Source organism: Mesoplodon densirostris, chromosome 19 (genome assembly GCF_025265405.1).
Source record: "Mesoplodon densirostris isolate mMesDen1 chromosome 19, mMesDen1 primary haplotype, whole genome shotgun sequence".
NCBI classification, from domain to species: Eukaryota; Metazoa; Chordata; class Mammalia; order Artiodactyla; family Ziphiidae; genus Mesoplodon; species Mesoplodon densirostris.
Window position 1 is genome coordinate 14,745,550 of NC_082679.1, and position 25,803 is coordinate 14,771,352.

A 25,803-nucleotide genomic window follows, 5' to 3' on the forward strand; every position below is an offset into this window, starting at 1 on the left:
TTAAAAAATAGGGGTTTCCTGGTGGCACAGTGGTTAAGAATCCACCTGCTAATGCAGGGGATATGGGTTCAAGCCCTGGTCTGGGAAGATCCCACAAACCGTGGAGCCACTAAGCCCGTGTGCCACAACTACTGAGCCTGCACTCCAGAGCCCACGTGCCACAACTACTGAAGCCCACACGCCTAGAGCCCATGCTCTGTAACGAGAAGCCACTGCAATGAGAAGCCCGCGTGCTGCAACAAAGAGTAGCCCCCACTCACCACAACTAGAGAAAAGCCTGTGTGCAGCAACAAAGACCCAACACAGCCAAAAAAAAAAAAATTAAGTGTAGTCTGTTGTGTTTTTACAAGCGTATATACCTGCAGAAACATCAAGATAATGGACGTATTCATCACCTGCGAAAGTTTCTTGGTGCCTTTTTGTATATAGCCTCTCTTCTATTCCTTATCCCCAAGCAAGAACTGATCTTTGTGACTACATATTAGTATAAATTTTTGACAATTTTATATAAGTGGTATTTTGTTTGTTACACTTAGCATTATTTTGACATTCATCCCTTTTTGTTGCTGTTTTGTATTCCATTTTGTGGATGTACAAAATGTCTCTATCCATTTACTTTTTGATGGACATTTGAGTTATAGTTTTTGTCCAGTGATAATAAAACTGCTTTGAATATTCACAAACAAAAAAATCTATATGTGAAAACATAAATAATTTATTTAGGTATTTGAATTCTTTCATCATTCTTTTGTAGTTCTCCACATAGATTCTGTAAATATTTTGTTAGATTTATACCTAAGCATTTCACTTTTTGGGTTGCTACTGAAAATGGTATTGTTTTTTATTTTTTTTAACTTATATTTTATTGAATATAAATATTTAATATTTTCAAGACATGAACAGAATCTACATTTAACACAAATAACTGGAGTACGAGGTTTTAATTCCGCAAAATGAAGAAGTTCTAGAGAGATAATGTGCAGCATGTTGACTATAGTTAACCATACTGTATCGAATACTTGAAATTTCCTAAGTATGTCTTTTAAAAAATGTTTATATTTTTTAAATTTTTATTGGAGTATAGTTGATTTAGTGTTGTGTTAGTTTCAGGTGTACAGCAAAGTAAATCAGTTATACATACACATATAGGTATTGTTTTTTAAAATTCAACTTCTAGGTGTTCATTGCTAGTATAGAAAAAATGACTGTTTTTTAATTTTTTATTATTTTTAAAAAATTTTGGCCACACTTCACGGCATGTGGGATCTTAGTTCCCCAACTAGGGATTGGACCTCTGCTCCCTGCATTGGAAGGTGGACTCTTAACCACTGGACCACCAGGGAAGTCCCAAAGATGATTGACTTTTTCTTAAATTAAAAAAAAATGTTTTTTATTAAAAAAAAATTTTTTTTGTGGCTGCATTGGGTCTTCATTACTGCGTGCGGGCTTTATCTAGTTGCAGCAAGTGGGGGATACTCTTTGCTGCAGTGCATGGGCTTCTCATTGCAGTGGGTTCTCTTGTTGCAGAGCACAGGCTCAGTAGTTGCAGCATGCAGGCCCTAGAGTGCGCAAGCTTCAGTAGTTGCTGCACATGGGCTCAGTAGTTGTGGCACACAGGCTCTAGGGTGCATGGGCTTTGGTAGTTGTGGCGCATAGGCTCAATAGTTGTGGCTTGTGGGTTCTAGAGTGCAGGCTCAGTAGTTGTGGTGCACGGGCTTAGTTGCTCCGCAGGATGTCGGATCTTCCTGGACCAGGTATTGAACCAGTGTCCGCTGCATTGGCAGGCAGATTCTTAACCACTGCGCCACCAGGGAAGTCCATGACTGACTTTTGTATACTGATTTTGTAGTCTGTGATCCTGCTAAAATTACTATTAGTTCCAAGAATTCTTTTTGTAGGTTCTGTGGGATTTGATAGCCATGTCTAATAATACTAATTAATAAATTTCAGAGATCTGTCTGGAGAATGCAAATCTATTTAATTAACAATATTAGCAAAAAAGTTTCTCAGAAGAAAAAGGTGATGTCCCCTCCCCAACCTTAGAATTTACAATGAAAGAGATATCATTCTTACCTTATAAAAGTTCTGATGTGATAAAATGACAAATAGAGAATATTAACAAAGGCTTAGCTTTGTTACCCTGTCCAATACAGAGCACGTGAATATTTATAACTATAAGCACCTTACTATGTTTTCTAATATTATTAAAAATATATCCTTGGAATTGTTGTTCCTATCATGGAATCTTGTAAGATACCTGGACTTCAGAGATTATTGCTAAAATCTATGAGAATAACCTCAAATCTCTAAAATAAGAAATTCTGAATGACTATCTTGGTGATTTGCTATTCTAGTGACATCTCTATAATCTTTAAGGTGTAAATACGTATAAGGCTTGTCAAATCAAAGGAGGATTACTAGTATTTCCTTCTTACACACACAGAGGTTTAAGTGACTAGTTGGAAGTCCTGGTCTCCTTTAAATTAATAAGTATGCTCCTTTCTGCATATTATTCATTAAGAGAACTGAGCAAGTGGGATGCAGCAAAATCAATTCTAAGAGGGAAGTTTATAGTGATAAATGCCTACATTAAGAAAAAAGAAAGATCCAAAATAATTAACCTAAGTTTACATCTCAAGGAACTAGAAAAAGAACAAAGTAGGACTAAAGTAGCAGACAGAAGAGCAAAATCTTATCAAAAGAGCAAAAATGAAATAGGCACTAGAAAGGCAAACAGAAAAAAAATCAATGAGATTAAGAATTGGTTGTTACAAAAGATGAACCAAATTGAGAAACCTGTAGCTATACTCAACAAGAGAGGACTCAAACAAAATTATAAATGAAAGAGGAGACATTACAACTGATATCAAAGATAAGAGACTATTATGAACAATTATACAGAAACAACTGTATAACCTAGAAGAAATAAATCCTAGAAACATACACCTACCCATACTAAATCATGAAGAAATAGGAACTGTAAATAGACCACTAACAAGTAAGGAGATTGAATCAGTTATCAAAAACTTCCCAATACTGGAATTTCCCTGGTGGCGCAGTGGTTAACACTCCGCACTCCCAATGCAGGAGGTCTGGGTTCAATCCCTGGTCTGGGAACTGGATCCCACATGCATGCCACAACTAAGAGTTCACATGCCACAACTAAGGAGCCCGTGTGCCACAATTAAAGAGACTGCCTGCTGCAACTAAGACCCAATGCAACAAATAAATAAATATTTTAAAAAACACAAAAACCAAAAAACTTCCCAATACTGAAAAGCTCAGGATCAGATTAATTTATTTCCAGTGGGAAAGTTCATTGAGTACTTTGACCCAAATCCAGGGATGGCTGTAAGCAAGTTACAATATTATACAAGGTTAAGATAACAATGTTATCCTTGAATTACATAATTTTTATAACTAGTTTTACCACAGATAATTTCAGGAATTCTGAATATTATAACTGGAGATTAGCCTAAAAATTATAGGGTGTTGTGAAAAAGATGTGGTGTTTATCTGAAGTCATTAGGGAGTTAAGGGGTATTTTCTTCAGGCAACATTGCTGCAGGTAGTTTCTTTTGCTAAAAGGTTCTTTTTAAAAATCTATCCACCATTAATTTAAGAAAACTATGCTAGATTAAGTTGTTTCAAACTAGTTTATTTAGGGGTTCCATTTTCACTCCTCAATAGATTTTATGTATTTCTCATATGCTTCTTCACTCATTAGTTCATCTAGTTCTGAAGGGTTACTGAGTGTCATCTTGATCAGCCAACCATCTTCATAACAAGATTTGTTGACAAGTCCTGGATTTTCTGCTAAAGCTTCATTAATTTCAGTTACTTCTCCTGATAGAGGAGAATAGTTCACTACCAGCTTTCACACTTTCCAAAGCACCAAACTCCTCGTTTGTTCCATTTTGTCCCAACTTCAGGCATACTACAGTAAACAACATCTCCCAAAGCTTCCTGTGCAAAATTGCTAATCCCCACTGTTCCAACACCTTTTTCTATTATTACCCATTCATGTTTGTCTGTGAATTTACGACCCGACAGGAGAGCGGGTCTGGTGCGCAGCACACTGATGGCGCCCACCTGCAGTCCCCAGGGCCGCGGCGGGCAGGGCGCGTTGGGCACAGAGAAGGCACGCAGGCTGTAGACCGCGGGCCACACGCTCCGCACCACTCGCAGTGCCATGTTCGCAGGGATGCTCACTGTAGCATTATTTACAATAGCCAAAACATGCAACCAGCTTGTCTGTCCACCAATAAATGGATAAAGAAAATGGGTTAAATGTACATGTGATATGTGCATACAACACATTTTCTTTATATATAGATATAAACACACACAATGGAATATTAGCCAAAAAAAAAGAGAAGGAAATCCTGTCATTTGGGACAACATGAATGAAACTTGAAAGCATTACAGTAAGTGAAATAAGTCAGAAAAAGACGAATACTGTATGATCTCACTTATACGTGGAGTCTAAGAAAACCAAACTCGTTGAAACAAAAAGTGGATGGAGTTTGCCAGGTGCTAGGGCACTGGGGAAACGGGAAGATGTTGGTTAAAGGGTACAGACTTCCAGTTAGAAGATCTAACTGGGGATCTAATGTCCATCTTGGTGACTATAGATAACAATTCTGTATTGTACACTTGAAAGTTGCTAAGAGAGTAGATCTTAAACGTTCTCACCACACATACACGCACAGAGCTAACTATGTAGTAATCACTTCACCATGTATACATTTACCAAATCTTCACACTGTACACCATAAACTTACACAATGTTATATGCCAAGTATATCTCAATAGGTGTGTGTGTGTGGGGGTGAAAATCAAGGATTCAGTTGTTGCCTGGAATCCCATAAAGGAAGGTAAATGGCATAGAGTTAAATGCCACTCTACAGGACTTCAGTAGCAGTTCCTTCATTTTCTTACCTACAAGTGCCAAGAAATTTAAGTTCACACTGTCATTGTTCCTGATCTGCAGAAAGCTGAGGGGGAATGATCCAGAATTACCACATCATAACAGGCAATGTTTTCTGAGCTTTTAATATGTGCCAGGGGCTATTCTAAGGACTTTACACTATTAACTCATCTAACTCTCATAATAATGCTACACGGTAGGTATTTTCCAGTTAAGAAACTATGGCAGAGGACAAAATCCTATGATTAAAATTAGCTGCTTGACACCTACTGAACGCTGGCAGAAGACCCCAGACCTCCCAAAAGGCAAGAAACTCCCCACATACCTGGGTAGGGCAAAGCAGAGAGATTCCCGCACAGAGGAGCGGTGCCGAGCGGCACTCACCAGCCCGAGAGGCTTGTCTGCTCCCCCGCCGGGGCGGGCGGCGCTGGAGCTGAGGCTCGGGCTTCGGTCAGAGCGCAGGGAGAGGACTGGGGCTGGCGGCGAGAACTCAGCCTGAAGGGGGCTAATGTGCCACACCTAGCCGGGAGGGAGTCCGGGAAAACTCTGGAGCTGCCGAAGAGGCAGGAGACTTTTTCTTCCCTCTTGGTTTCCTGGTGCGCGAGGAGAGGGGATTAAGAGCGCCGCGTAAAGGAGCTCCAGAGACGGGCGCGAGTCGCGGCTGAAAGCGCGGAGCCCAGAGACGGGCGTGGGACGCTGGGGCTGCTGCTGCTGCCGCCGTCAAGAAGCCTGTGTGCGAGCGCAGGTCACTGTCCACACCGCCCTTCCGGGAGACTGTGCAGCCTGCCACTGCCGGGGTCCCGGGATCCAGGGGCGGCTTCCCTGGGAGAACGCACGGCGCGCCTCGGGCTGGTGCAACGTCACGCCGACCTCTGCCGCTGCAGGCTCGCCCCGCACTCCGTGCCCCTCCCTCCCACCCGGCCTGAGTGAGCCAGAGTCCCCGAAGAGGCTGCTCCTTTAACCCTGTCCTGTCTGAGCGAAGAACAGACGCCCTCCGGCGACCTACACGCAGAGGCGGGGCCAAATCCAAAGCTGAGACCCAGGAGCTGTGAGAACAAAGAAGAGAAAGGGAAACCTCTCCCAGCAGCCTCAGAAGCAGCGGATTAAAGCTCCACAATCAACTCCATGTACCCTGCATCTGTGGAATACATGAATAGACAACAAATCATCCCAAATTGAGGAGCCAGGAGTCAGTGCTGTGCCTCTGAGGTGGGAGAGCCAACTTCAGGACACTGGTCCACAAGAGACCTCCCAGCTCCACATAATATCAAACGGCGAAAATCTTCCAGAGATCTCCATCTCAACACCAGCACCCAGCTTCACTCAACGACCAGCAAGCTACAGTGCTGGACACCCTATGCCAAACAACTAGCAAGACAGGAACACAACGCCACCCATTAGCAGAGAGGCTGCCTCAAATCATAAAAAGTCCGCAAACACCCCAAAACACACCACCAGACGTGGACCTGCCCACCAGAAAGACAAGACCCAGCCTCATCCACCAGAACACAGGCAGTAGTCCCCTCCACCAAGAAGCCTACACAACCCACTAAACCAACCTTAGCCACTGGGGACAGACACCAAAAACAACGGGAACTACGAACCTGCAGCCTGCAAAAAGGAGACCCCAAACACAGTAACATAAGCAAAATGAGAAGACAGAAAAACACACAGCAGGAGAAGGAGCAAGATAAAAACCCACCAGACCTAACAAATGAAGAGGTAATAGGCAGTCTATCTGAAAAAGAATTCAGAATAATGATGGTAAAGATGATCCAAAATCTTGGAAATAGAATAGACAAAATGCAAGAAACAGTTAACAAGGACCTAGAAGAACTAAAGACGAATCAAGCATCGATTAAAAACACAATAAATGAAATAAAAAATACTCTAGATGGGATCAATAGCAGAATAACTGAGGCAGAAGAACGGATAAGTGAGGTGGAAGATAAAATAGTGGAAATAACTGCTGCACAGCAAAATAAAGAAAAAAGAATGAAAAGAACAGAGGACAGTCTCAGAGACCTCTGGGACAACATTAAACGCACCAACATTCGAATTATAGGGGTTCCAGAAGAAGAAGAGAAAAAGAAAGGGACTGAGAAAATATTTGAAGAGATTATAGTTGAAAACTTCCCTAATATGGGAAAGGAAATAGTTAATCAAGTCCAGGAGGCACAGAGAGTCCCATACAGAATAAATCCAAGGAGAAATACACCAAGACACATATTAATCAAACTGTCAAAAATTAAACACAAAGAAATCATATTAAAAGCAGCAAGGCAAAAACAACAAATAACACACAAGGGAATCCCCATCAGGATAACAGCTGATCTCTCAGCAGAAACTCTACAAGCCAGAAGGGAGTGGCAGGACATACTTAAAGTGATGAAGGAGAAAAACCTGCAACCAAGATTACTCTACCCAGCAAGGATCTCATTCAGATTTGATGGAGAAATTAAAACCTTTACAGACAAGCAAAAGCTGAGAGAGTTCAGCACCACCAAACCAGCTTTACAACAAATGCTGAAGGAACTTCTCTAGGCAAGAAACACAACAGAAGGAAAAGAACTACAATAACGAACCCAAAACAATTAAGAAAATGGGAATAGGAACATACATATCAATAATTACCTTAAATGTAAATGGACTAAATGCTCCCACCAAAAGACACAGACTGGCTGAATGGATACAAAAACAAGACCCATATATATGCTGTCTACAAGAGACCCACTTCAGACCTAGAGACACATACAGACTGAAAGTAAGGGGATGGAAAAAGATATTCCATGCAAATGGAAACCAAAAGAAAGCTGGAGTAGCAATTCTCATATCAGACAAAATAGACTTTAAAATAAAGACTACTAGAAGAGACAAAGAAGGACACTACATAATGATCAAGGGATCAATCCAAGAAGATATAACAATTGTAAATATTTATGCACCAAACATAGGAGCACCTCAATACATAAGGGAAATATTAACAGCCATAAAAGGAGAAATCAACAGTAACACAATCATAGTAGGGGACTTTAACACCCCACTTTCACCAATGGACAGGTCATCCAAAATGAAAATAAATAAGGAAACACAAGCTTTAAATGATACATTAAACAAGATGGACTTAATTGATATTTATAGGACATTCCATCCAAAAACAACAGAATACACATTTTTCTCAAGTGCTCATGGAACATTCTCCAGGATAGATCATATCTTGGGTCACAAATCAAGCCTTGGTAAATTTAAGAAAATTGAAATTGTATCAAGTATCTTTTCCGACCACAATGCTATGAGACTAGATATCAATTACAGGAAAAGAGCTGTAAAACATACAAACACATGGAGGCTAAACAATACACTACTTAATAACGAAGTGATCACTGAAGAAATCAAAGAGGAAATTGAAAAATACCTAGAAACAAATGACAATGGAGACACGACGACCCAAAACCTATGGGATGCAGCAAAAGCAGTTCTAAGAGGGAAGTTTATGGCAATACAATCCCACCTTAAGAAACAGGAAATATCTCGAATAAACAACCTAACCTTGCACCTAAAGCAATTAGAGAAAGAAGAACAAAAACATCCCAAAGTTAGCAGAAGGAAAGAAATCATAAAAATCAGATCAGAAATAAATGAAAAAGAAATGAAGGAAACGATAGCAAAGATCAATAAAACTAAAAGCTGGTTCTTTGAGAAGATAAACAAAATTGATAAACCATTAGCCAGACTCATCAAGAAAAAAAGGGAGAAGACTCAAATCAATAGAATTAGAAATGAAAAAGGAGAAGTAACAACTGACACTGCAGAAATACAAAAGATCATGAGAGATTACTACAAGCAACTCTATGCCAATAAAATGGACAACCTGGAAGAAATGGACCAATTCTTAGAAATGCACAACCTGCCAAGACTGAATCAGGAAGAAATAGAAAATATGAACAGACCAATCACAAGCACTGAAATTGAAACTGTGATAAAAAATCTTCCAACAAACAAAAGCCCAGGACCAGATGGCTTCACAGGTGAATTCTATCAAGCATTTAGAGAAGAGCTAACACCTATCCTTCTCAAACTCTTCCAAAATATAGCAGAGGGGGAAACACTCCCAAACTCATTCTACGAGGCCACCATCACCCTGATACCAAAACCAGACAAGGATGTCACAAAGAAAGAAAACTACAGGCCAATATCACTGATGAACATAGATGCAAAAATCCTCAACAAAATACTAGCAAACAGAATCCAACAGCACATTAAAAGGATCATACACCATGATCAAGTGGGGTTTATTCCAGGAATGCAAGGATTCTTCAATATATGCAAATCAATCAACGTGATACACCATATTAACAAATTGAAGGAGAAAAACCATATGATCATCTCAATAGATGCAGAGAAAGCTTTCGACAAAATTCAACACCCATTTATGATAAAAACCCTGCAGAAAGTAGGCATAGAGGGAACTTTCCTCAACATAATAAAGGCCATATATGACAAACCCACAGCCAGCATCGTCCTCAATGGTCAAAAACTGAAACCATTTCCACTAAGATCAGGAACAAGACAAGGTTGCCCACTCTCACCACTCTTATTCAACCTAGTTTTGGAAGTTTTAGCCACAGCAATCAGAGAAGAAAAGGAAATAAAAGGAATCCAAATGGGAAAAGAAGAAGTAAAGCTGTCACTGTTTGCAGATGACATGATACTATACATAGAGAATCCTAAAGATGCTACCAGAAAACTACTAGAGCTAATCAATGAATTTGGTAAAGTTGCAGGATACAAAATTAATGCACAGAAATCTCTGGCATTCCTATATACTAATGATGAAAAATCTCAAAGTGAAATCAAGGAAACACTCCCATTTACCATTGCAACAAAAAGAATAAAATATCTAGGAATAAACCTACCTAAGGAGACAAAAGACCTGTATGCAGAAAATTATAAGACACTGATGAAAGAAATTAAAGATGATACAAATAGATGGAGAGATGTACCATGTTCTTGGATTGGAAGAATCAACATTGTGAAAATGACTCTACTACCCAAAGCAATCTACAGATTCAATGCAATCCCTATCAAACTACCAATGGCATTTTTCACAGAACTAGAACAAAAAATTTCACAATTTGTATGGAAACACAAAAGACCCCGAATAGCCAAAGCAATCTTGAGAACGAAAAACGGAGCTGGAGGAATCAGGCTCCCTGACTTCAGACTATACTACAAAGCTACAGTAATCAAGACAGTATGGTACTGGCACAAAAACAGAAAGATAGATCAATGGAACAGGATAGAAAGCCCAGAGATAAACCCACGGACATATGGTCACCTTATCTTTGATAAAGGAGGCAGGAATGTACAGTGGAGAAAGGACAGTCTCTTCAATAAGTGGTGCTGGGAAAACTGGACAGGGACATGTAAAAGTATGAGATTAGATCACTCCCTAACACCATACACAAAAATTAGCTCAAAATGGATTAAAGACCTAAATGTAAGGCCAGACACTATCAAACTCTTAGAGGAAAACATAGGCAGAACACTCTATGACATAAATCACAGCAAGATCCTTTTTGACCCACCTCCTACAGAAATGGAAATAAAGACAAAAATAAACACATGGGACCTAATGAAACTTAAAAGCTTTTGCACAGCAAAGGAAACCATAAACAAGACGAAAAGACAACCCTCAGAATGGGAGAAAATATTTGCAAATGAAGCAACTGACAAAGGATTAATCTCCAAAATTTATAAGCAGCTCATGCAGCTCAATAGCAAAAAAACAAACAACCCAATCCAAAAATGGGCAGAAGACCTAAATAGACATTTCTCCACAGAAGATATACAGACAGCCAACAAACACATGAAAGGATGCTCAACATCTTTACTCATTAGAGAAATGCAAATCAAAACTACAATGAGATATCATCTCACACCAGTCAGAATGGCCATCATCAAAAAATATAGAAACAATAAATGCTGGAGAGGGTGTGGAAAAAAAGGAACACTCTTGCACTGCTGGTGGGAATGTGAATTGGTACAGCCACTATGGAGAACGGTATGGAGGTTCCTTAAAAAACTACAAATAGAACTACCATATGACCCAGCAATCCCACTACTGGGCATATACCCTGAGAAAACCATAATTCAAAAAGAGACATGTACCAAAATGTTCATAGCAGCCCTATTTACAATAGCCCGGAGATGGAAACAACCTAAGTGTCCATCATCGGATGAATGGATAAAGAAGATGTGGCACATATATACAATGGAATATTACTCAGCCATAAAAAGAAATGAAATTGAGCTATTTGTAATGAGGTGGATGGACCTAGAGTCTGTCATACAGAGTGAAGTAAGTCAGAAAGAGAAAGACAAATACTGTATGCTGACACATATATATGGAATTTAAGAAAAAAATGTCATCAAGAACATAGGGGTAAGACAGGAATAAAGACACAGACCTACTAGAGCATGGACTTGAGGATATGGGGAGGGGGAAGGGTAAGCTGTGACAAAGTGAAAGAGCGGCATGGACATATATACACTACCAAACGTAAGGTAGATAGCTAGTGGGAAGCAGCCGCATAGCACAGGGAGATCAGCTCGGTTCTTTGTGACCGCCTGGAGGGGTGGGATAGGGAGGGTGGGAGGGAGACGCAAAAGGGAGGGGATATGGGAACATATGTATATGTATAACTGATTAAATTTGTAAAATAAATAAATAAATAAATAAATAAAAATTAAAAAAAAAAAAAAAAAGAAACTATGGCACAGCCACCTTGGAAGAAAGTTTGGTGTTTTTTTACAAAACTAAACATACTCTTTCTTACCATACAACCCAGTAATAAAGATCTTTGGTATTTACCTTAAGTAGATGAAAACATGTTCACACAAAAACCTGCACACAGATGTTTACAGCAGCTTTATTATAATTGCCAAAACTTAGAAGCAACCAAGATGACTTTCAGTAAGTGAATGGATAAACTGTGGTCCCTCCAGACTATGGACTATCATTCAGTGCTAAAAAAGAAATAAGCATCAAGCCATGAAAACATATGAAGGAGACTTAAATGCATAGTACTAAGTGAAAGAAGCTGATCTGAAGAGGTTACATACTGTCTGCTTCCAACTATACGACATTCTGGAAAAAGGAAATCCATGGAGACAATAAAAAGATCAGTGTTGGGCTTCCCTGGTGGCACAGTGGTTGAGAGTCCACCTGCCGATGCAGGGGACACGGGTTCGTGCCCCGGTCCGGGAAGATCCCGCATGCCGCGGAGCGGCTGGGCCCGTGAGCCATGGCCGCTGAGCCTGCACGTCCGGAGCCTGTGCTCCGCAACGAGAGAGGACACAACAGTGAGAGGCTCGCGTACCGCAAAAAAAAAAAAAAAAAAAAAAAAGATCAGTGTTTGTGGGGGGTGGGTGGAGATGAATCAGCAGAGCACAGAGGATTTTTTCAGGTAATGAAAACACTCTATGACGTTGGAATGATGGATATATGTCATTATACATTTGTCCCAAACCACAGAATGTACAACACTAAGGTACAACAGTAAGGTAAATTATGGACTTTGGGTGACTTATGCGTTGATGTAGGTTCATCCTTGGTTAAAAAAAAAAAAGGTACCACTCTGGTGGGGGTTATTAATAATGGGGTAAGCTATGTATGTATTGGGACAGGGGATATACAGGAAATCTCGGTACTTTCCTCTCAATTTTGTTGTAAACCTAAAACTGCTCTTAAAAAAAAGTCTTTACAAAATATTTTGGGAAAAAAAAAGAAACTATGGCAAGGAGAGGTTGAATAAACTACCCAAGCAGCTCACATACCTAGCAAGTGTTAGAGCTAGGATTTTAACCCAGGTATTAGACCCACACTCTTAGCCATTATACCATACTGCTCACACATCACACAAAAATGTGGCCTGAAACAAAGTTATGCTGACAAACCAGGAAGTAGACCTGGCCAGTACTACAAAAAATACCATTAGGTATTCTGGAGTAGAGTGGTGGTGGGATCTCCACCCTAGTTGAAACAGACCTCTCAAACCACCAACTACATTCGTACTCTTAAAAGTTTCACAAAGCAAAGTCCTTGTCACTGATTGAAATGAGTCAAACCATCTCCTACCCTATTTGCTTTTGATCTCAAGCCTTTGTAGAAGATTAAGAATATCCAGGGCTTCCCTGGTGGCACAGTGGTTGAGAGTCCGCCTGCCGATGCAGGGGACGCGGGTTCGTGCCCCGGTCTGGGAAGATCCCACATGCCGCAGAGCGGCTGGGCCCGTGAGCCATGGCTGCTGAGCCTGCGCATCCAGAGCCTGTGCTCCACAATGGGAGAGGCCACAACAGTGAGAGGCCCACGTACTAAAAAAAAAAAAAAAAAAAAAAAAAAAAAAAAAGAATATCCACTGTGTGATTCCAAGCAGGTATATTCTCTTCATTAATAAATCACTGTCTAAAATAATAGTCTACTATCCTCCAGAGTTTCATTTCTACAGCCTAAGAATGTTTAATAAAAGAGAGACAACAGGAAGAATTAAATTATTTGCAAAATGCAAATAATTAACCAGAAGGACATCTGGGTGCACTGGGGAATGGGATCTATCCCCAGGACCTGTGACTTGCCCTGTGGAAGGAAGACTTAAGGGTAAATCAATGAAAATGTTTCAGGAGGACACCAGACGTTTCCACATACTGAAAAACGAAATGCATTTCATGCAACAAAGAGGAAGCACAAACTCACCTTGAATTTGATTTTTTGATGTGCAGCAGCAATTCTCTCCTTCTCACATGACTTCTGTGGAGAATGGCAGTAGCTAGGGAAAGGGGTGCCTGAGATATCTGGTCTTTCTTGAAGATTGGTCAAAACCCAGTCTCCACTACCATCTCTGCCCCTCACTTTCACATGCACGCAAACAAAATAGAAGACTAGAATGTCTGGGCTCACAGCTCTGGATACGCTACAGTTCTGACACTGCAGCTGGTCACCCCTGAGGCCGTTCATTGCCTTTGTTTCTCCAGAAGTGTCCTATGGGTCCTTCTGAGATAGGCTGGGACCTGGGACCCTCTACCAGAGTGCTTGCACCTGGACAGACATCTCCTTGAGCAACGGAATACAAAGAAATTATAAGGGACTAAAAATAACTGCACACACACGCATTTGGGGCAATTATGAACAATAGGATACAAAAAGCCACAAACCAACTGCCGTTTCTGAGGGGCTGGGAGCCCACCAAGAGGGTGGGCTGACCACCTAGGCTACGCCTCCTGCCCAACCCATGGATCTGCTCCTATTGTTACCCCATTTAAGGACCCAAGCAGCTCCTCTCAGGGAGTGAGCAAGGGTGCCTCTTCCTCATCTTTGCTCCCTTGTGCCGCAGCACAAGCCCCAATTATTTGACCTCCTCTTTACTGCGCTCCTCCTCATTAGGGAGGACACCCACACCCCTTCTCTCCGGGTGCGTATCTCTGTCTTGCTTCTGTCTTAAATAAACAAATTGTTTCTCCGTGTGCTCTCCCACTTGTGTTGTGTCTCTAACAATAAACTTTGTACCTGTTTTTGCAGTTTTTGCCTCCTTGAGAAATTCATTTTTCAAATGAGGCAAAAGCCAAGGGAACTTTGCTTCTAGCCCCTAGCCTTTGGTGGTCTAGCAGCTAGGATTCCTGGTTTTCATCTGGGCTACCCAGGTCCAATTCCTGGGCAGGGAACTAAAATCTCACTTCAAGCCATGGCTCACTGCTGTCTGAGATCAAGACCAGAATGGCTACAGTATGCTAGTTTATCAGGGGGCAACACCTGCCCCAGTGATGGTTGTTAACCAAAGGGGCAGTGAGGGACACACTCTTCTATTGGTTTCCCTGGAAACTAATGAGCCCACCTGACATCAATTCCCCTATAATTGGTAACCTCCTCCTCCTTCTCCTCCCCCGAGAGGAAGACTACTGCCTGTGTCCTGCCTGATGTCTGCCATACACAGTGGGGTATCACCCCAGTGCCTTTGCTTCAGAGCTGAAAGATTCCCTAGCCAATAAACCCTTGATGTCTCTACCGCTATCTCCATGCTCTTTCTTGCAACCCCGCTGCTGGGCAACTACACGGCTTGCAGACCTGCAGGGTGCAGCCTAACACGAGGTCAACCTGCACCAACCTGGTGGAAACCTGGGGGGAAACATAGAGCGGCAGAAGACTCTAGGCCCCAAATGCCCTAAACCCTCTGCTTCCCATGCGCAGTCGGGTCTCCAGAGTGCCGCCTGTCCCCTCCCAAACATAGGTGTCTGAGAAAAGCTGCGGCTACACAGGTTCCCGTCTCACCACACTCCAGTGGAACAGGCATAGGAGAACAGCTCTTTCCCAGGGCTGTGACGCTGGGGTTCTGGGAAGTGCCTGTCTCTGTCAGACGCAAGTCTCACGCCTCCTCCAAGCATGTAGGAGGCGGTAAAAGGCCGAGGAGGCTCCAGGAAACCTCAGACCCGTGAACACGAACCCTCGGAAAAACACGTTGAGACCGACTCCGGCCTGCTACCCGGCGGGAAGCATCTTGGCCTCTGGCTTTGTTTTCATTGGTTACCGGCTCCGCGACCCGCCCCTCCCGGAGATTACCGGGAAGTCTCCGCACAGTCACTAGTGCGCAGGCGCAAAGAGGAGTGAGTGTGCTCCCTTGCTTCTTCCAGAGGGAGTTGCTGGGTTTGGAACGGGGCGGTAGAACCTGCCAGGGGCCAGGATTCCGGAGCCGGCTGGATGCCAGTGTGCCTGAGTGTGTAATCTGGACAGGGTTGTTTCTGTGCGTGGGGCTATTCTTGCGTGTAATTATTTGGATGGGGTACTGCGATGACTCCGCAGAGAATAGACGATTATGCCCAGCTCTGAAGCCGGAAGTCTGCGCGGTTGGTTAGTGAAGTGCGTGAGATTGTGTGTGTCCGTGAATGTGGCTGTGCTCCATCGTGCATTATTTCTGGAATGGTTTTGATAGGCCAACGCCTCTGGTTATGGTTTTCCACAGGGTCTGTGCTTGTGCATCGCTGTTTCTGTGTATGAGGCTGGATGTGTGGCATTTTGATTAATTACATGGTAGTTAGGTGTGCCTTCAGAATTATGACTGGCACTTAATTAAGTAAAATAATTTCAGGCATAAATACTGGGGGGAAAAGGAGACAAAATTATCTCCTTTATTATGATAGGATCATAATAATGTATTCCTGGGCCCATACCAAAATGTAGAAATGAGGACTACATGGTAACATGAAGGGGAGTAAAAATTATATATTTGTATAGGAGCCCAGTAACGTCCTTAGTCACTCTTAGGTAATAAAAAATTCCTTTTACCACTGTTCGTTAAAAGATCAGTCTCGGGCTTCCCTGGTGGCACAGTGGTTAAGAATCTACCTGCCAATGCAGGTGACCTGGGTTTGAGCCCTGGTTCGGGAAGAAGCCACATGCTGCGTAGCAAATAAGCCCGTGTGCCACAACTACTGAGCCCACATGCCACAACTGCTGAAGCTCACGAGGCTAGAGCCTGAGCTCCGCAACAAGAGAAGCCACTGCAATGAGAAGCCCATGCACCGCAACGAACAGTAGCCTCCGCTCGCCGCAACTAGAGAAAGACGTGCACAGCAACGAAGACCCAATGCCGCCAAAAATAAGTAAATAAATTTATCAGTCTCATTTTAGTGGTTAAAATAATTTAAATGTCCTGTTTAATGATCAAAACTTCAGACCTCATTTAAAACAAGACCCTCGGGCTTCCCTGGTGGCGCAGTGGTTGAGAGTCCACCTGCCGATGCAGGGGACATGGGTTTGTGCCCCGGTCCGGGAAGATCCCACATGCCGCGAAGCGGCTAGGCCCGAGAGCCGTGGCCGCGGAGCCTGTGCTCCGCAAAGGGAGAGGCCACAGCGGTGAGAAGCCCGCGTACCGCAAAAAAAAAAAAAAAACCAAGACCCTCCCACCCTCATTCCTCTCTCTTTACCACTTCCAAATATGACTATATCACAGTTATTGGTTAAAGCAGTATTTGGTATTTATATACTGATTATATATTTTTGTGCTTCAGAGCCAAGTGTGTGTATATATATATATATATATATATATATATATATATATATATATATATATATATATATTTTTTTTTTTTTTTTTTTTGCTGTATGCGGGCCTCTCACTGTTGTGGCCTCTCACATTGCAGAGCACAGGCTCCAGACGCGCAGGCTCAGCAGCCATGGCTCACAGGCCCAGCCGCTCCGCGGCATGTGGGATCTTCCCGGACCAGGACATGGCAGGCGGAGTCTCAACCACTGCGCCACCAGGGAAGCCAAGTATATTTTTTACACAAATTTTTTTATTGTGGATTTAGCTGACTTGGTTTATATGTATATGTACTTGCTCCTATTGCTACCCTTTTCTAAATGTTCCCCCCACCCCTCCAAAGTGTCAAACTCTAAGCAATGATTTTTCCAAATGTTCAAATTTATCTGATACTTTTTCTCCCCCTTGCCGAATCTCTTTCACAGCCATCATCTTGTAGCTCCAGTCTGGACTGCAGGGTTTCTGTAAGACTTCCCTTCTCCCTTTTCCGGAATTGAATTCCTATGTTCCAAGTCTTGTTAATTTTGTATGTTTCTCATTTTTGCTGATTGCCTCTCTCCAACAACTTCGTTCAAATGCATGCCTTTGAGGTAAATGTTTAAGTTCTCACTGTCTGAAAATACCTTTATCGCAATCTCACTTATTGCCTGTGGTGAGAATTCTACTATAAATTAGAATTTGAAGGCATAACATCAGATAAAATCTTACAGTAGCTAATGTTGCTTTTGTAAAGACTTGTCATCTGTTTTCTATTTCTTTGTGCGTTATCTGTGTTCCCAACCCTCCTGGAAAGTTTAGAGTGATATATATCACACAATGTACTAAAATTTTGTAATTTTGTTCCTTGGTGTGGATCTTTAAAATTTTTTTTAAATTTATTTTTGGCTGTGTCGGGTCTTAGTTGCAACCTGCACGATCTTTCCATGTGGCGTATGGGCTTCTCTCTAATTGTGGCACGTGGGCTCCAGAGCATGCAGGCTCTCTAGCTGAGGTGCATGGGCTCAGTAGTTGTGGCATGCGGGCTTAGTTGCCCTGCAGCATGTGGGATCTTAGTTCGTTGACCAGGGATTGAACCAGCATCCTGCTGCATTGGAAGGCGGATTCTTTACCACTGGACCACCTGGAAAATCCCTCTTTAAAATTTTTTAATGCTGGGTGTCAGGTGGATATTTTCATTCTAGAGACTCATGTACTTCTGGGCTGGAAATTTTTTGTGTATTTTCTTTCTTTCCTTCTTTCCTCTCTCTCACTGGAATTATTTGATGGAACTTACATAGCTTAAGCTTCTAAATGTTTTCTTCCTATTTTCTCTATCTTTTTACTCAACTCTAGGAATTTTATCTTCTACTTCTATTTAATTTTTAATAATTCATATTTTTAATTTCCTAGAGCTCTCTCATGGTTTTTTTCTATATAGTATACTGTTCTTTAGGAATGCAATATCTTCTCTGATATTTATTAAATTATATATTAATGTTATATATAGTATATATATTATATTCAATTCATAATTATATGAATAGTATATAATTATATTATGCATGTGATAGGTATGATATTCAATTATGTAAATATTATTTATTTAAAGTTCTCTTAGCTACATGTATTGTCTTTGTTATGACCAAATTCCCTTTTCCTGTTTGAATTGTTCTCTGTCTTTCATTTTAGGTACTTTTCTCAACCATGTGGTAATCCTTACTTTCAGTCATGAGTTAGAGCCTGCCGACTGATGGATTTCAGAAGCAATCTTTTCTCTGGGACACCCCCAGAATTCTATTCTCTTTGCTCTTTAGTTTCTCCTTAGAGGACTCCTCCAGTTTCCTGCCTGTGAAGGTTATGTGTTGAGTTCCTGGAGACTGGGACCAGGATAGGGAAAGAAGCTTAAGAAGATTTCAGACTGTGGTTATTACTCATTCTAACTGTGTCTGTCTGCCCTTGTTTGTGCATCCTCTACATCTTCTCAAAATCAATTTATCCAGAGATCAAATGTATTTTATTAGACAAGGAGCAAAGTTAACTGTAGAGGGGGAAGATCAGGGCAATGAGTTTGTGTATAAATTTTCAACCAGTCCTCTACTTCCAGATCCATACCTCACCAAGGTCCTTTTCTGTGGAACCTGGGCCTTTCAAGGAATTTGTAAATTGCTTAATTTATCACACTCATAAGCTCTTTCATACCAGAGTTCCTTGAATTTTCTTATTTGTTGTAGTTTTGTCTTCACATTTGTTTTTGTTGTCATTGTTATTTTCATCTCTTTTTGGATAGTGATGGGAAATAAATGCATGTGACCTACTCACTGTATGTAAGCAAAAGTCTACCCTTGCTCTTTTCAAATGACAAGATTTTGGTCATTTTTTTAAAAACTAGTTTTGGTTGTACAGTTGATCCTTGAAATACATGGGGGTTGGGGCGCTGACCCGCTGTGCAATTGAAAACCTGTGTATAACTTTACAGTTGGTCTTCCATATTTACATCCTAGGTCCCACATCTGAGGATTCAACCAACTGCAAATAATGTAGTACTACAGCACGTATTTATTGAAAAAAATCCATGTATAAGTGGACCTGCACAGTTCAAATCTGTGTTGTTCAAGGGTCAACTGTATTTTTTAAAATTTTTCTATGCCATTATTTTCTAGTTTTATCTTCATCAAGTTCTCCTGAATACATTCTCTGGGTTTATATTCTTGCTTCTTATATTCCTTTAATTCTTTGGGTTGTGTCAGAGAATTCCTTGGCTTGAATTCAGTAATAACAATTGTTCAGCTATTTCATATTTTCATCCTGTTTCATTTTGAGCCTATTTACTAACTTAGAATTCCACACACAAGCATATATATATATGAACATAAGTACAGTTGAATGAATGAAAATAAATTCTGTAGACCTACCACTCAGCTTAAGAAAAAGTTATTATCAATTTCTTTGAAGTGTCCTAAATATTTATTTATTTAGGCTGCTCTGGGTCTTAGTTGCAGCACGCGGGATCTTCATTGCCACGTGCATGATCTTTAGTAGTGGCATGTGGGATCTTTTAGTTGTGGCATGCGGACTTCTTAGTTGTGGCATGCAGACTCTCAGTTGCAGCATGCAGTCTCTTCGTTGTGGCATGCATGCAGGATCTGTTTCCCCAATGATTGATCGAACCTGGGCCCCCTGCATTGGGAACTCAAAGTCTTACCCACTGGAGCACGAGGGAAGTCCCTAAAGTGTCCCAGATGCTCCTCCCCCATCACATTCCTTCCCCTTCTCCCATAAAGTTAACCATCACCTGAATTTAGTCATTCCCCTGGTTTTCTTTATAGATTTGCCATATATGTACATATCCCCAAATAACATATTGTTTAGATTTGCATGTGTTTTGAAATTTAGTGAAATGACATTCTATGTATTGTCACTTAAAAAAAAACTCAACAATATGTTCTGGGAATTTGTTCATTTTCTCAATGTTGGGCAGCACTCTACTGTGTACATCCACCAAATTTTATTTATATAGCCTCTTGATGGATATTTGAGTTGTTTCCAGATTTTTCCCTCCTATTTCAAGTGGTGCTGTTTTGAACATTTCTGTAGGCCTTTAAAAGCCTGTGTAAGAATAACTCTAAAGTAAAATACTTACAGGTGGACTTGCTTTGTTCTAGGGCATGTGCTTCCCAGCTTCTCCAGGTGATGTCAAAGAGTTTCCAGAATCATTTCAATTGACACTTACTGCCACATAGTTGAGAGTTGTTCCACATCCTTGACAACACTTGTAACACTTTAAAACTTTTTTTGCCAATCAGCTACTGAGATAATATCTCACTGTGGGAGAATTTTTAGAATTCTACTCTGAAAGCAAAGATTGACAGAACTAAAAAGGAGAAAAAGATAAAGCCACTTTAATAAATAAATGATTTTAACACACAAGTCCTATTAACTCATATATAAGTAGTCCCAAAACAATCAGTAACAATATGAGAATGACACAATTAGCCAACTTAACAAATAGAGAATACAACACCTAGCAGTGACAGAATATATATTCTTTTCAAGTGAACATGGATCAGTTAGCAAAATAGCCTATAAACTGGGCCATAAAGCAGATTTAATACATTTCATAGGATTGAAATCATGTACAGTATATTGTGTGATCACAATGGAATTTAAATAAAAATCATCAACAATAACAAAACAAAATATTGAAAAATTCCCAAGTTATCTGAACTTAAGCAATATAATTCTATAAGATCAATGGGTCAAATAATAAGGCAGAATAGAAATTTTAAAATATTTTGACCTTAATAATAATGAAAAAAAACCCACACTTGGGCTTTTTCAACCATCTTGGACCCTGTGGAGGTGTGTGGAGCTCCCGCAGCTGAACTTCGGGGGCAAATAAGTGGGGCCTGTTAGGAACAGGACTTCTAAAATGACAAATATGTCTGGAAGGCTGTGGTCCAAGGCCATTTTTGCTGGCTATCAGTGGGGTCTATGGAACCAGAGGGAGCACACAGCTCTCCTGAAAGTTGAAGGTATATATGCTCAAGATGAAACTGAATTCTATCTAGGCAAGAGATGTACTTATGTGTACAAAGCAAAGAACAACACAGTAACTCCTGATGGAAAACCTAACAAAACCAGAGTAATCTGGGGAAAGATAATGGGTGTTCATGGAAACAGTGGCATGGTTCATGCCAAATCCCAAAGCAATCTTCTTGCTAAGGCCATTGGACACAGAATCCGTGTGATGCTGTACCTTTCAAGGATTTAAAGTTATTGAAAAGTAAATAAACAAAAGTGTAAGATTTGTCCTCTTGTAAAAAAAAAAACCACTTGGGTTGTAGTAAAAGCAGTAATTTGAGGCATGTTCCTAGCTCTAAATGCATATATCAAAAAGTAAAAAATATTGAATATGAATGGTATAAGCCTCCACTGTAAGAAACTAAAAGAAAGAACATCAATTTAAACCCAAAGAAGGTACTTAAAAGGAAGTAATAAAGATAAGTTTGATATCACTAAAATAGAAAGCAAAGTAGTAATAGAGAAAATAAACTAAGCCAAAAACCAGTTCTTTGAAAGTTTAACAAAATTGATAAGCCTTAGCAAGACTGACCAAGAAAGAGGAAAATAACCCTAAAAATATCAGGTATGGAAAAAGATTTTATAGGTTTTGAAGGATAAATAAGGCATTAGGGACAACTTCATACCAATAAATTTGACAACTTCAAATAATGGAAAATTCCTTTTAAAATATAACTTACCAAAATGACATGAGAAAAAATATAAAATTTGAGTAATTCTGTTAAGAAAAATAAATGTTTAATTATAAATTTCCCCACAAGGGAAACTCTCCTCCTGGACATTTTCACTGGTGAATTCTTCCAAATATTTGATGGAATACAAAATATCAGTCATGTACAAATTCATAAAAACTCTCAACAAAAGTGGTATAGAAGAAAATTGCCTTTTATCAATCTGATAAAGAGCATCTTTAAATAACCTACAGATAATATACTTGCTGGATTCTTCAAGAGAGCAAAACAAGGAAATCTACTACCAATACTCACATTCAATGTCATACTGGAGGCCCAAGCTAGTGCAATAAACAGGGAAGAAGGAAAAGGTATAAAGATTGGAAAAGAAGAAATATAACAATATTTGCAGATGACATAATTTGTATTAGAAAATTCAAAAGAATTATAAAAGTATTTGAATAAATAAATTTAGCATGATCACTGGATATGTGACTAGAAAAACATAAATTGTGTCCATGTATACTAGCTTCAAGTAATTAAACAGTAAAATTTTAAAACAAAAGTATTTACCATAGCAAACAAAACCACAAAAGTAACAAAAAGGCACAAAAATCCTCAACAAAATACTAACAAACTGAATCCAGTAGCAAATTTTTTAAAAAAAGTTATACACCATGACCAAATAGTATTTATGCCAGGAATGTAAGGTTGGCTTAACATGCAAAAATCAGGGACTTCCCTGGTGGCACAGTGGTTAAGAATCTGCCTGCCAACACAGGGGCATATGCCTTGGAGCATCTAAGCTCATGCACCACAACTACTGAGCCTGTGCTCTAGAGCCCACAAGCCACAACTACTGAAGCCTGCACACCCTAGAGCCTGCGCCGCAGCTACTGAAGCCTGTGCACCGCAGCTACTGGGCACACATGCTGCAACTACTGAAGCCCGTGCACCTAGAGCCCATGCTCTGCAACAAGATAAGCCACTGCAATGAGAAGCCTGTTCACCACAACAAAGAGTAGCCCCCGCTCACCGCAACTGGAGAAAGCCCACACACAGCAATGAAGACCCAATGCAGCCAAAAAAACTCAAAAAAACAAAAAAAAAGAAAAAATCAATCAATATAATACATCATATTAATAAAGGACAGAAAGCACATGATCATCTCATAGACATAGGAAAAACATTTAACAATATCCGATATCCATTCATGATAACACTCAACAAAGTCAGAATAGAGGAAAACTTCCTCAACCTAATAAAGGGCATCTATGAAAAATCACAGCTAACATCATAATTAATGGAGAAAGACTGAATGTTTTCCCCCAAGATATGTAGCATATCTGTACAATAGAACAGTATTCAGCAATAAAGAGTAATAAAATACTGATACATGCAACAATAGGATAAAGCTTGCAAACATTACGAGAAAGAATTCAGTCAAAAAATAAATATTGTATGAATCTATTTATATGAAATGTCCAGAATAAGCAATTATATAGACACAGATAGAAGATTAGAAGATTAATGGTTGCCTGGAACTGGGGGGTAGGGGATAGGAATTGGTAATGACTGCTAATGAGTATAGGGTTCCTTTTTCAGGTGATGATAATGTTCTAAAATCAGAAATTGTGGGGATAGTTGCATGAATGTGAATATACTAAAAACCACTTGAACTAAACACTTTAAATGGGAGAAATTTATGGTATGTTAATTATATCTCAATAAAGCTGCTTTTTAAAAGGCATAAAGCCTCTCCAGTGAAAATTATAAAACACTGCTGAGAGAAATTAAAGAAGACCTAAAGAAATGGAGAGATATACCATATTTGTGAATTGGAAGACTCAGTATTAAGATCAATTCACCTTTTTTTTTTTAGAGTCAAAGAAAAGCCAGTTAAATCCCTCCAGGTTTGTTTCTTTTTTAATGTATTTACTTTTTATTTTATTTATTTTTGGCTGAGTTGGGTCTTCATTGCTGTGCATGGGCTTTCTCTAGTTGCGGTGAGGATGGACTACTCTTCGTTGTGGTGTGCAGGTTTCTCATTGTGGTGGCTTCCCTTGTTGCAGAGCACGGGCTTTAGGTGTGCCAGCTTCAGTAGTTGTGGCTTGCTGGCTCTAGAGCACAGGCTCGGTAGTTGTGGTGCACCGGCTTAGTTGCTCCACGGCATGTGGGATCTTCCCCAACCAGGGTTCCCTGCATTGGCAGGTGGATTCTTAACCTCTGCGCCACCAGGGAAGCCCCCTCCAGGTTTTAAATCAACCAGCTCGTTCTCAAAATATATATGGGAACTGAATAGGACCTAGAATAGCCAATATAATGAAAAAGAATAAATTTAAAACTTATACCGTGATATTTCAATATTATTCAGAAAACAGTTTGTTATTAGTACAAGAATAACTAAATATACCAATGAGAACAAAATAGAGTACAGAAAAGATGCACACATATAAGGTTACTTGTCTTATCACAAAAGTTCAATAAATAGTGCTGGGAGAACTTGTTACGCATATGGGAAAAAAAATCTCTTGACCTTCACCTCAAAAGAAATAAAAAGAATTAATTTGAGATGGATTATAGCCCTAAATGAGAAAGCTGAAACAATAATGCCTCTAGAAGAAGAGAATTCTACCTTCGTGTCTTTATGGTAGGCAAAGACATCAACCATAAACAAAAGATTAATAAATTGAACTTCATTAAAATTAAGAGCATCTATTCTTCAAAAGACTTCAGGAGAGACCTTCAAGATGGTGGAGGAGTAAGACGTGGAGATCACCTTTCTCCCCACAAATACATCAGAAATACGTCTACGTGCGGAACAACTCCTACAGAACACCAACTGAACGCTGGCAGAAGACCTCAGACTTTGCAAAAGGCAAGAAACTCCCCACATACCTGGGTAGGGCAAAAGAAAAAACAGACAAAAGAATAGGGACGGGACTGCACCTCTGGGAGGGAGCTGTGAAGGAGGAAAATTTTCCACACACTAGGAAGCCCCTTCACTGGCGGAGACTGGGGCTGGGCGGGGGAGTGGGGGAGAAGCTTCAGAGTCACTGAGGAGAGCGCAGCAACAGGGGTGCAGAGGGCAAAGCGGAGAGACTCCTGCACAAAGGATTGGTGCCGAAAAGCACTCACCAGCCCGAGAGACTTGTCTGCTCACCCACCTGGGCGGGTGCGGGCTGGGAGCCGAGGCTCGGTCTTTGGATGTCAGATCCCAGAGAGAGGACTGCGGTTGGCTGCGTGAACACAGCCTGAAGGGGGCTAGTGCGCCACAGCTAGCCGGGAAGGAGTCCGGGAAAAGTCTGGACCTAAGAGGCAAGAGACCATTGTTTTGGGGTGTGCGAGGAGAGGGGATTCAGAGCGCTGCCTAAACAAGCTCCAGAGACGGGCGCGAGCCGCGGCTATCAGCGCGGACACCAGAGACGGGCATGAAACACTAAGGCTGCTGCTGCAGCCACCAAGAAGCCTGTGTGCAAGCTCAGGTCACTATCCACACCTCCCCTCCCGGAAGCCTGTGCAGCCCGCCACTGCCAGGGTCCCGTGATCC

General features: G+C 40.7%; 2 protein-coding genes and 1 pseudogene across 2 annotated transcripts in view; 2 read left to right on the forward strand and 1 right to left on the reverse strand.

Annotated features, from left to right (window-relative positions):
- ZNF571 (zinc finger protein 571) overlaps positions 1–25,803 on the forward strand; it is a 183,991-nt gene that overhangs the window by 70,138 nt on the left and 88,050 nt on the right. The gene's annotated exons all lie outside the window — the stretch shown is intronic.
- Positions 3,656–4,194, reverse strand: LOC132480621 (glycine cleavage system H protein, mitochondrial-like; annotated as a pseudogene).
- On the forward strand, positions 21,431–21,772 carry LOC132480629 (large ribosomal subunit protein eL33-like). The gene has a single exon (XM_060085010.1). It carries the CDS (start codon positions 21,431–21,433, stop codon positions 21,770–21,772), a length of 342 nt encoding a protein of 113 aa, XP_059940993.1.